The 11,880-nt window shown below is 40.3% G+C and overlaps 2 protein-coding genes across 5 annotated transcripts; both read right to left on the bottom strand.

Annotated features, from left to right (window-relative positions):
* Positions 1–4,954, bottom strand: LOC110942439 (endo-1,4-beta-xylanase 1). 4 transcript variants are annotated; one of them, XM_022184217.2, is made up of 8 exons: positions 4,622–4,954; positions 3,673–3,766; positions 2,910–3,258; positions 2,689–2,836; positions 2,247–2,602; positions 1,998–2,175; positions 1,401–1,919; positions 1–1,333 (listed from the first exon to the last, which is right to left on the bottom strand). In XM_022184217.2, the coding sequence occupies exons 3-8, from the start codon at positions 3,218–3,220 to the stop codon at positions 221–223; spliced, it is 2,625 nt and encodes an 874-aa protein (XP_022039909.1). In that variant the 5' UTR covers positions 3,221–3,258; positions 3,673–3,766; positions 4,622–4,954; the 3' UTR covers positions 1–220. The 4 variants fall into 4 exon arrangements, with proteins under 4 accessions (XP_022039909.1, XP_022039910.1, XP_022039912.1 ...); XM_022184218.2 differs by having other exon boundaries at positions 3,673–3,809; positions 4,622–4,827; XM_022184220.2 differs by having other exon boundaries at positions 2,910–3,230; positions 3,673–3,809; positions 4,622–4,827.
* A 4,118-nt stretch (positions 4,955–9,072) lies between these two features.
* LOC110942441 (amino acid permease 6) lies at positions 9,073–11,544 on the bottom strand. Its single transcript, XM_022184221.2, has 5 exons — positions 11,345–11,544; positions 10,948–11,275; positions 10,644–10,858; positions 10,415–10,563; positions 9,073–9,829 (listed from the first exon to the last, which is right to left on the bottom strand). Exons 1-5 carry the CDS (start codon positions 11,427–11,429, stop codon positions 9,179–9,181), a joined length of 1,428 nt encoding a protein of 475 aa, XP_022039913.1. The 5' UTR covers positions 11,430–11,544; the 3' UTR covers positions 9,073–9,178.
* Positions 11,545–11,880: the final 336 nt, after the last annotated feature.

Below are 11,880 nucleotides of genomic sequence, written 5' to 3'. Positions count from 1 at the left end.
TTTGGGAACCATCAGCAACTACTGCCATGGTTCGATTGAAACCCTATTTATTTGCTAAAGAAGATTCAAACAATCTGACTGAAACATAAGTAAAAGCTCTACATATCCTCCCTATTGGTTTGAGTTTCATTCTAAAGTAACAAACCCACTTGGAGGATTTGTTTGTACATAACCATTTCATCATATTATTATAACATCATCTCTACACCCGTTGAATCAATCAATCAACGTACACCACCACCACCACCTGCTGCTGCTGCTGCTGTTGAACAACGAATGTCTTGACAATCTTGTTTTGAATAATCACTTGGTATGTCCCTTCAAATCCTCTAAATGAAAACTCACTTTGCTCATTAATATACCCATCACCATCAGACAACCATTCCTTCTTCAGTTCAATGAACCTCTTCCCAGCTTCATTCACCTGCCCTTCTGCATCCACAAGATGACACTTCTCTCTGCTCATAAACGACTCCCAAAATCCCCAAAGCATTATGCCTTCAACCGCAGGATGAGCAAAAGCCTCTCGCATCATCACTTCCAAATCATCCGCCCGCACATGCTCGTTCATTGAACAAACATCAAGCTCTGTGAACCAGATTGGAAGCCCAGTCTTCCCCAGTTTGTCCAGAGCACAACACACAATGGAACCCACCGGACTATCTATATGCCCTTGAATACCAATCCCTCCAACAGGTGCCCCTTGTTCTTCAAGATGAACAATTTGGTCAATGTATTTCTCTGGGGATGATCTTGTATCACATCCGTCTTCAACATGATAGTCGTTCACGAACAAAACGGCTGACGGGTCTAACCGCTTTGCTTCTTTGAACATTTTGGCTCTAATGTCTTCACCCAACCGGTCTTGGTAAAAAGACCCGTGAAGCATCTCATTGTTTACATCATAGTGCTTCATCTTGCCTTTGTATCGCTTAACAAGGCCCTTCAAACGGTTTTGTACAGCCACAGCTAAATCATCTCTGCCAAGGCTCTTCACCCAGTTTTGAACTGTATCTTCAACCTCCCAAAAGATGCAATGCCCACGAACACCGATGTTGTTATCCTCACAAAACTTGAGAAGCTCATCCGCGTCTCTGTAGTTAAAGTTGCCACGCTGTGATTCCGTCCAGTACCACTTGAGCTCGTTTCCAAACACAGCCCAGTTGAAATGTTTCAAGAAAAAGGCAACAAAATCTTCATTGTCAATATTTGTTCGGCTAATGCAGGACCCAATTGGGAAACTGTTGTGTAGTTGTTGGATTTTCACCGTCGCTCCATGCATGCTTCTCGAGTCGGAGGTTGTGAATTTCAGAGTGATGCCACGTTTACGAATCTGTAAGTTAAGAAATTAGTTAATGTTTTATTTAATAATAATGTAAGGAAAGAAAAAAGATTGAAACCTTGTCAGTTTGATGCTTTAATTGCCTGAATCTTGCCTGGCGATCAACAGCAAAGATTTGAAATCTGGCAACCATAAAACTGATTTCTGGAGCAGGACCTTGAACGTAGACCATCACTTTACCTGCAGGTTTCTCAATCCTAAAGGACCCACAGATTTCATGCCACCTGTCATCATTGACCTCAACTTGTCCAGCATTCACCCACTGGTCGTCCACTCCAAGAGCCACGTTTACATTCTGAGGGGAACCGGTGGCTCCTGGAACCAGTCTAACCCAAGCAGATACTTGGTATGTGAGAAAGAGCTTGACTTTGTCTGTAATGAGCTGTGCAGGACCCATCCAGGTGTGTGTGCGATGGGTGGCATGAATAGAGTGATGACCACTTTGGGAGCCCAGGGTGTTTCTACCTGCTGCTGATGGGGGTGCAACACTCAGCTTACAATTACCAAGGGGAAACCATCCTTTTGTTCCGCTACGTAGATCGCTGTTTGCAATTATATTAACCCCGAAATCTGCATTCTAATGATTAAGAAAAAAGCATCCTTGTGAACACATGTGACAAAAAGACTAGCATATTGCATAAATTGAAAGGCCAACCTGAAAAAGTGGTCTAGGCGAAGGAGGAATTCTGTTTGCACGCTTAACCACAAAACCATCAAGAAGAATATCAATACCAGGAGGTGGACCTTCTAAATATACGACTACCTTTGACGGGTAACCATTTAAAACAAACGTCCCTTGCAACTCTACCCACTCCTTGTCGGTTGCGTGTGTGCTTCATTACAAATGTAACAGTTGAAACACAAACACAAGGCACAAGCATTTAAAAAAAAACAGGAAACCAACCTGGCGATGCCTATGTATTGTTCACGGGAATCTGAGGTCTTAACCCACATGGTAGCTCTAATTTCAGCAGCATCACAACTATTATTACCAACGATTCTGACTGTTGCAATAACATTGTAAGCAAGCTTTCGCTCAACTCTTGTTGTAATATCTTGTTGAATCCCATTCCATGTGTGCGCACGTTGCGTTGTGGATGCAAAAAAGTTTCCGGACCTGGGTAGGATTTTTCCATCTCGCATAGACCGATGAACACCGATCTGGCACCCTCTTCCAGACCACTTATTAACACCCTCCTCCAAGTTGGGGTTCAGTATGATGTTTTCATCTTTGCCATATCTCCCGGTTGAATTGGTACTCTATTAAAACACATATATGTTACCTCTTCTTATATACGATTATGTTTGCACTCAAAACAAAACAAAACAAAACAAAGCAGACTTACATCAGAAGAAACTAGCACATGTTGTACAAGTAGATTTACACCAGGATCAGGCCCCTCCAAATAAAACACAACTCGGTCAGGGTCAGGCTTATCTGATAAAACAAATGTACCCTCCAAATTCTCCCACCTACCCTTTGAAACAGAGGTCCTAACAAGATCAACACGGTTAGTATTCAGTACAGCAAGCAAAGCGTTAGGCAGTATGTGTATAGAACATATACCTTGTGATGAACATATACTTAGTTTCTGATCCATGGTATTCAAGTTTAAGTGTGGCAATGACATGAGCATGATGGGTCCCGGAAACTCCAACACGGGCACAGAGGGTGTAAGTTATACCCGAGGAAACTCTGGTGGTGATATCTTGTTCCAAGCCTTGCCAACATTCCTTCCTATTTGAAATGAGGGCGTAACGATTGCATGCGTCTGTGGAAACAACAGTGCCGTCACAGCAGTTTGTGTGCCATGAATGCATGCCATTAGAGAAATCATGATTGTGTATGATATTACACATGCTGCTGCTGCTTGCCATCCTCTGGTTTCTTTTAATGAAGCAAGAGGGTGATTAAACTGAAGTACACAATGGAGCCAAGTTATCTGGTTAGAAAGAGCATGTTTGTAATGAAGTGATTATTATTATTATTATTAGAAAGCTAGGCTCCATCATTTCTCCTTCTTAAACATACAACTGTGTTATAGACATGACATGAGGTGTAACTTATAAGAGTCGTAATATGTTTGATCCTTGTGTTAACCCCATCGTCTGTTTTACCGGCCCTAATTTCAAATTGAAGTCCTACAGACAGGAGGCTAAATGCTGATCTTTATATAGTTATGCACAGTTACGGATATTATACTGGGAATCAATTAACAGAGTTTGATGATTCATCTAATAATAAATAATATGGAAAGGGGAGGAAACCAAAGAGTCAGAATCTACCAATATAAATATGTTAGAAAAATTGGAAGAGAGGAAAGCTTTACCTGAGAAGTTGTATGATCTTTGGTAAGAAACACAAGGGCTTGAGATGAGGATGGGATTGCAGGTTGGGTTTTACCCTAGATCATGATGCTTCAACTGAAATAGAACCCAAACCAAACCAAACCATGAGCCAGTAGGCCTGTATGTGACATACGTGGACTTTAAATAATCATACGTGAACTTTAGCCCAAAACAACTACAAAATGACAACAGAAAAAGACGAACGGTCCTAAATAGCGTTATAAGCCGGTTAAATCCAACGGATGACCAACAAGGATGTTGAACTTGTTGCTAAATTATCTATCTTGTTTTTTATAAAATAATCATTCTTATATACATTTAGCTTATAAAATACAGTCTGAAATACCACACATTTAGCACCTAGATTCAACATGTAAACCAACAAATCTAAGTTTAGATTCAAAAAGACACAACTTTTACAGTCAAATCAGAAATGAGAATGAAACACACCTACAACTCGAACATCAAACACTAACTGATCGAAAACAAGAACAAGATCTACTAACACAAGAATGCACCATCTCTTAACACAATAATAAACTTTCAAACCTTAATCTTTATCTTCTTTCACAAGATTCAGATCTCCTCCTTATATAAGATTCAAGTTCTAAACCATAATCACAAACTGTAATCGATTACACAGCTGAATCCAGAATCAACGAAACATAAAAGCTATATGAACATTTCCAAACTAAATTCATTCAAACAATATCCTGTAGTCCACTAGCTATTTACAGAATAAAATGTATAACAAATAAAGAATATGGAATAAACATCAAATAGCAAGCAATTAAAAGCTCAACAGCAAACATAACAGCTGCTGTTAGAAATTACAAATGAATCATGAACACACTGATAGCAATTAAAGACAGTAGGGTGTTTGGTTGATACACGAAAACAAGAATTAAGTAATGGAGTAATGAATGGAACCTGAAACATGCGATTTAGGCTGCGATTAAAGCGTAGAAGCGGTGGTGGTTGGACTGGAGGTGGGACGGTTGCAGTGGACTGGAGGTCGACGGAGGTGAGACGGTTTTAGGATCGGAGATGTGGTGGGAGATCGATGATTGCAGTGGACTGGAGGACTTATGGAAATGCGATGATCTGGAATGAAAGTAAAGTTTTTTTTTTTTTTTTTTTTTTGAAAAAGGCGGTGTATAAAAAACCTTAAGCAAGGTGCTCAAGGGATAGTACAAACAAGAGGAAAAAAGACAACGAAAATACAATACACTTACACTACAAGACTAAAACTTCTCCATATCTCCCATGACATATCCAATATCCCTGACCGATTATAAACCCACGAATACGAAGTAGATTTAATATCTCCAATCGCTTTTGCCAAAGTTGGAGATTTGTTTTTGAAGATGACCTCATTCCTCATTCGCCAAATGATCCAACAAGTTGCCGCCACCACTCGGTAGTTGAATCTTCATCCATTGAAATACCACCGACCAAATCTGTTGTGCCCATTCGCAAGTAATGAGAAGATGATTGACCGATTCCAGCTCCCCATTGCACATAACACAGTTGACGGAGGTCAGTTGCAGCCGACGAATCTGAAGAGCCTCTTTTGTTGCGATCCGATCCAAAACCACTCTTCACAGGAAGCAATTAACCTTCTTAGGTATCCAATGCAACCAGTTAAGGACCTTAGTTTCGTTGATTAAGCTTATATCGTCCAGTTCCTCCCTTACTAAACTGACTTGAAAGTCCACCAACTTTTCTTCCAGCTTCCACCGCCACACATCTGGAGTTTTCCGAATGGATACTTTGTTGACCACTGCCAAGCACTCGGCCCATTCATCTTTCGATGCATCCGTTGGCAAACTATTGCTACTGCCCCAGAACCATTCTATATTACCTTGGTTCAGTTTATATCGATCCAAAACACAGCATCTTTTTTCACTTTCTATTGCATAAAGGTTAGGGAATAGTTCATTTAATGGTCTGTTTCCAGCCCACCGATCCAACCAAAAGAGAGTTTTATCCCCTCTACCCAAATCTGGAAACATTCTTTCACGCACAATTATCGGCTGATTAGCCGTAATCCGGCCCATATTCACAATTGCTTTCCATACACCACCTAGAGAATTTTTTAAAGGAATTGCAGATTCTTTTCTTGTTCCGCCGTGTATAGCCGAGACTACCTTTGCCCAAAGTGCGGAGGTTTCATTTTTATAACGCATACACCATTTAATCATCAAAGCTTTGTTTGTTGATTCGATACTGCCAATACCCAGTCCACCTTTGTTTTTTGGAGCTACTACCTTAAACCATGGGACCCAACTGACTTTGTTCTTTTCCATGCATCCACCCCACAAGAATTTGCGACGTATTTTTTCCAACTGTTTCACCACTTGAATTGGAGCACAATATAATGAGAGATAATAGGTAGGGAGATTACCTAGTACGGCTTGAATAAGTGTGACCCTTCCACCGAATGATAATGTTCGAGCCTTCCGAATGAAAGTAAAGTATGTCTCAATCTATTTACTTCAACATCGACAATTGCAGTTTTGTTTCTACTTTTTTTTTTGGAAAATTACGAAATTGTCTTTTGACCAACATGGTTTTCAATTTTGTCACTCTCATATGTCTTTGGAAGGACCTCTGAGCACGGAAGTGGTGGTCCGCCAACGCACGGGAGTGGTCCGCCAACGCACGGAAGTGGTTCGCGACGCATGGAAGTGGTCCGTCGGTCTGTCCAAAGAGTTAGCCAAAATGGGAGTAGTCTGACGACGCACGGGAGTGGTCCGCCGACGCACAGGAGTGGTCTGTCGGACACGTGTCAGCTCTAGGGACATGGACGCATCAACATAACATGCTGACTCTTCTCGTGAGTGGTCCTTCCAAGGACGCAGGAGGGTGAAAAAATTGTAAACCATCTTGATCAACCAACAATTTCGTAATTTTCCCCTTTTTTTAATTAGTAATGGATCGATCCGGATCGATCATGATCTATATAAATTTTTTTTTGAAACGTAAACTTCATTAAAAACGGCCGGCTTGGCAAAAACAGGACCACATCAAAACAACTACAACATATACATCTGATATTTACACCATTCTTTCCAATCTAAAAAGGGTAGTTGCACGGTACCCCTGACCGCGGAAGGGATCTTCCTTCCCAGTTCACCACCCGACAAGGATCCCTGGCGGCAAATACCCATAGCCATCAAAGAGGGGTAAGAAACATGTTTCGAACCCGAGACCTCGAGTGTCCTCGGTCCGGCTTTAAAGCGGGTGTCGGTGGCCACCAAAGTAGCACTAATGGGAATTGAACTTGGGTCTCCATTGGAGAACCCAAGTCACTCCACCACTAGGCCTATACAAGGATCGATTCTTTAACAAAAAAAAAAACATAAAGACTTCACCTCCCCAAATATATCAACCCAAACCCCTCTACCATTTGAGAAAATTTTAGAATTCCTAGACTTCCAAATGCACCAACAAGTCACTATCACAATCCCACGGATTATCCCTTTTGGCTTTATGTTCCCAACTGGACCCTTGTAGTAATCTATTAAGTCCGCAAAAGAGAAAGCGAAAACCGGAGGAAGTTTAGCCCATTCGCTAACCCCGTTCCACACCCGAATAACAAGCCGTGAATAGGTGGTCGACGGATTCTGGGGCTTCACCGTAGAGAACACAATCAACTGAACCCACCTGGATACCCCTTTGAGCTAAAGTAAGCTTTGTCGGAATTCTATCGAGCAACGCCCTCCACACAAAAATATTGCACTTTGAAGGGATCCACTTGCACCCATTTACCGAAAAAACATTCCCCGCTTGGGGCAAATCCACGGCAAGGGCTTTAAATGAGCAAGTAGAACTTACTGGTTTTATCGAGGATCCTCCTCCAGCCATCCTTAATCGAAGAACAAGCAATGGATGATAGCTCGGACAAGATCTCAGCCAACTCTCCCAACTCCACCGAAGAAGTCGGTCTTCTAATCCAATCCCACGTCATCGAGAGACTCCCCCCGTCCGACGAAAGCCGGTCCTTGACAACATTCATTTTGTTTTTCTCTAAGGCAAAAAGGTTCGACCATCTCAACATAAACAAAGAATCACCATGCCACCGATCAATCCAAAATCGAATGCAACCACCGTCCCCTAATTCCCCTTTTATATAGTGCAGAATTCTTTTACCACTAAGAAGAACTTTAGACTCCATTCTCGAAATGTTTAGCCATACACCTGTCATCCCCGGTTTTGAAGGCAAACTCTCACTTTGGAAGGCGCTTTAAAAATGTAAAGATAAAAACCGGGAGACTTTGAAGAACTGCTTTAATGAGGACCACCCGACCCCAATCGAAAGAGACTTAGCTTTCCAAGAGGCAAGACGGTTCTTGAAAATCGACACCACGGGATCCCAATTATTGACCCGATTCATGTTGGCTCCTAAGGGAATACCCAAATAGTTAAAGGGGATATTCCCTTTAATACACCCTATAACCGAAGTCATGCGATCGATTTCCCCTTCTTCTATCCCCACCCCCATAAGGCTAGACTTATGGATATTAATCTTCAGGCCCGAGCATGCGTAGAAGACTCTTAATATTCTGGCGACAACCACAATATTCTCTTCATCCCATTACCCAATAATCAACGCATCATCGGCGTACAATATTCTCTTCATCCCACCCCTTTTTCTTTTCTTTGTTGTTATGGAAGCCTTCTCTCGTATTGTTTCAAGAGCCTGTGAGACTGGAAGTTTTAAAGGGGTATGCCTCCCTAACGGGGTCCGGTGTTATCATGATCTATATAATTAATTGGATAAATGGATCAATCACAATCACAGATTCTTTTGGAAATTGAAAAAGACGGCTATACTCTATATGCAGGCGTGTCCCATTAAGTGTGCAAATAGGGAAATGAGTGTGCAAATATACGGACCTATAAAAATGTAATTTATAATGTTATTGTTAAATATTTTATGTACATTTAAATAGCCAGAAATCAGCATATTGGTAGGAAATTTTTTCAACATAATTTAAAAATCATTTGATTGAAAACATTGTAAAAAAAAATTTACTTTTGTAATATTATTTTCTTTCATATTTAGAAAAAGCCAAAAGAAACAGTTTAGCAACGGTACAGGCTGGGAACCGTTTACTCTATATAGGAACCGTAGATTATTGTTGGTTGTAATTGAACATATTTTAAGTTGTAGATCCTTCCGGTTCCAATAGATTTTTTTTTTTTTTTTGAACGGATAAATGTTTTACTTCCCCGGTATTGAACTCGGCTAGGATTTCCTAGTATCCAAACAGCTAGAGGGTAACGTGAAGTGTGTATACAAACAATATATGTAAAGTGAAATGGGAGTGTTGTTTGTGTGTTTAACTTAAGCAGTTTAAGATAGATCGTGGATATGAGGTAAATTAACAAAGTTTGTAGTCTTAGTTAAAACAAGCAAGTTCTTATATTATACAGTACATGCAGTGCCTTGTATTATTACAATAATAATAAGCAGCAGGTTCATTCAGTCTGGAAGGGTTTATACTTCTTGACATCTGTTAACAGCCCCTGAACAGATCCAATTGCTGCAACCAACGAAACCACCAAGCAAACCCAACTTAGTATCTTTAACCACACCCATGTCAAGGAAAACCTTTGTATCTTAGCCCGAGCAATGTACATCTCTATCGGGAAGTACACTGTCAATGGGTAGAAAGAACCTGCCCCTATCAACCCCAAGAAGCTATTGAAGAAGGGAAAGATCATGGCTATGAGCGCTGTGAGTATCACATAACCCGTTCTCCACACCAGCCTAAACATGTTAACATAGTATTCTCCATAAAAGGGGACGTTTAGAATGTGTTCGGCTGTTATGAACTTGCTATCTGGCCATTGCTGTCTACACTTGATCTCAAAGAAGCCGAACAAAGGCTGGCAAAACACTTGGTATGCACCAATAAGGTGGACAGCGATGCACACGTTGGCAAAGTCAATAAGCCAAAAGGGTTCGTAGAAGCCAAAGCCAGTGAGGAAGTTGCCTGGTGCGTCATTTCCAAATGCAGCATAGCCAAGGCACCCACATAGCACGTAGAATATGGTTGTCGTTGAGACTCCCGCCAATGACGCCTTCTTCATCACCTTGTTTTCTGGCGGGTATGATTTCAACGTGTCCTTCATGTTCGAATTACAACTCCAAACAAATATTAGAGATACTTTTATATGTAAAAACAATCACACATGTATATTACTGTATATGATAATAAAGTGAGTAATTAAATTGCATCATGTAGCAGCGGAGTAAATGAAAATCCAAAAAAAGAATGCCAGAAAACAGAAGGATGCGAGAAAGAGAGAATATATTTCTAAATATAAATGGTCCTCTATAATTAGCCATTGATATGCCCCAGCTGCAATTTTTTGGTTTTGTATCTTGTGATTGCATCGGGCCGACACGATGTACGAAGAAAATAAAAACAAGGATAGGATAAAGACACCACATTATACAGGAATATCTAACAATTTTACTGTATTATATATATCTAAGTAAAACATTTATTTTTCAAAAGCAAGTTTAAAATATAAAACCCTTTTACCAACTTAAGATTATTACAAGATATCTTTCTGAAGTAATAACACCCTGCCTGCCTGCCCGCCTTTTCGTTTAAAGATTATTAATGTTATACATAAGTAATATTTGGCATAAATCAAAGATCTTTATACAAAATTAAAACATGGGAAAAGAAAATAAAAGAGTACCTGAATCTCAATAAGAACAGTAGAATAAGCATAAGCAAAAGCAATGTCACCGATGGCTTGAAAGGTCCTCCAAACTTTCTCTTGTCCGGATACGTCTATTCCTACTTCTACTCCTGTTAGGGTGGTCCTTACATCACCCCGGCCGCCGCCTGTTATATCATAGCGCAATGACTAATTATTAGGATTTTAATTAAAATGGTTGAAATTAATATTAATTAATACTACTTACCAAGCACTTTAGCTATGGATAAGCCAAGGCCAATGGAAGAGTAAGCAAAAGACATGACGGCAGCGAGTATGGAGAGCCAAGAGAGCTTGTGAAAGTTGGGGATCTGGCTTAATATAATCTGAATTGCTGCAAATATTATCATGTATGGATAATTTGACTGTTTACAGCTCGCTGCATGCCCCTCCTCGTGAAAACAGTTTGATTTGTTCACCGCCCTTGAATCAAATATGCAAATTAATTAATTAATGTTATTACTAAGAATTAATTAATATCTAGAATTCAATATATATATATATACACTTACACCATACTGATAGATGCAGTGATGGTGTATCCAATGGTGACGCCCACAAGATTTAGATATTGAGCTATTCCACATAACTGCACCTTGTTGCCTCCTAGATTGGCACGAACAACGTCCATGTAGGTGTAGTTACGCTTGCCGGAGACGGGGTCTGGGGATCGATAGGCGTCAGCGAGGAGGGTGGAGGTGAAGTAGGTGATGAAGGAGAAGGCCATGAGAACGGCGGGACCAGCAACCCAACCTAACTGGGCGATAGCCCATGCCAGAGAGAGCACTCCAGATCCTATCACAGCCGTAATGATATGTGCGCTTGCAGTCAACAAAGTCCCTGCAGTTGCACCCAATTAGTTAGTTAGTTAGTTATAAACCAAACAAAGCAACTGGTCTGATTGATTACCTGTTCGTTTTTCACGTCCGTCATCATCCAGATTTTTGCGGAACCCATCATCAACAACCTCAAGAGTCTTCTTCTTGTTGTCCATGAGTTCTGCGCTGTGGTTGGGTTGAATGAATGGGGGGTATTAAAAGGGGCCAAGATGTTAGTCAGCTAAATAAGATATTCATTGGTGGGGAACTCATGGGGGTGGCAGCAGCACTGATTTGGTATATAATTAAGGAAAGGAGGGGAATTCCAAGACCAAAAAAGGATGGCAGAAAACAAAAGTTAGTAAAGAAAGAATATAATAAAATATAATAATAAATTAGTATATGACCAAATATTTCATCTTCCCATTTCATCTCAACAGTTGCTAGCGTGGGAGTTGATAGCTTAGCTTCCTTTTCGGTTTTCGACTTGAGGAGAAAGGTTCAACGAAAATTTTGAAATACTATCATCTATATACATACTAATTACTATAGTATTTAACATGCATATATTTTTTTTTTTTTTTTTTTTTTTTTTTTTTTGAACGGCAAAATCACTTTATATATGCA

The sequence above is a fragment of the Helianthus annuus genome, chromosome 5, assembly GCF_002127325.2.
Source record: "Helianthus annuus cultivar XRQ/B chromosome 5, HanXRQr2.0-SUNRISE, whole genome shotgun sequence".
NCBI classification, from domain to species: domain Eukaryota; kingdom Viridiplantae; phylum Streptophyta; class Magnoliopsida; order Asterales; family Asteraceae; genus Helianthus; species Helianthus annuus.
The sequence above is the reverse complement of the archived record's forward strand: the minus strand, read 5'-3'. Positions and strand labels throughout refer to the sequence as shown.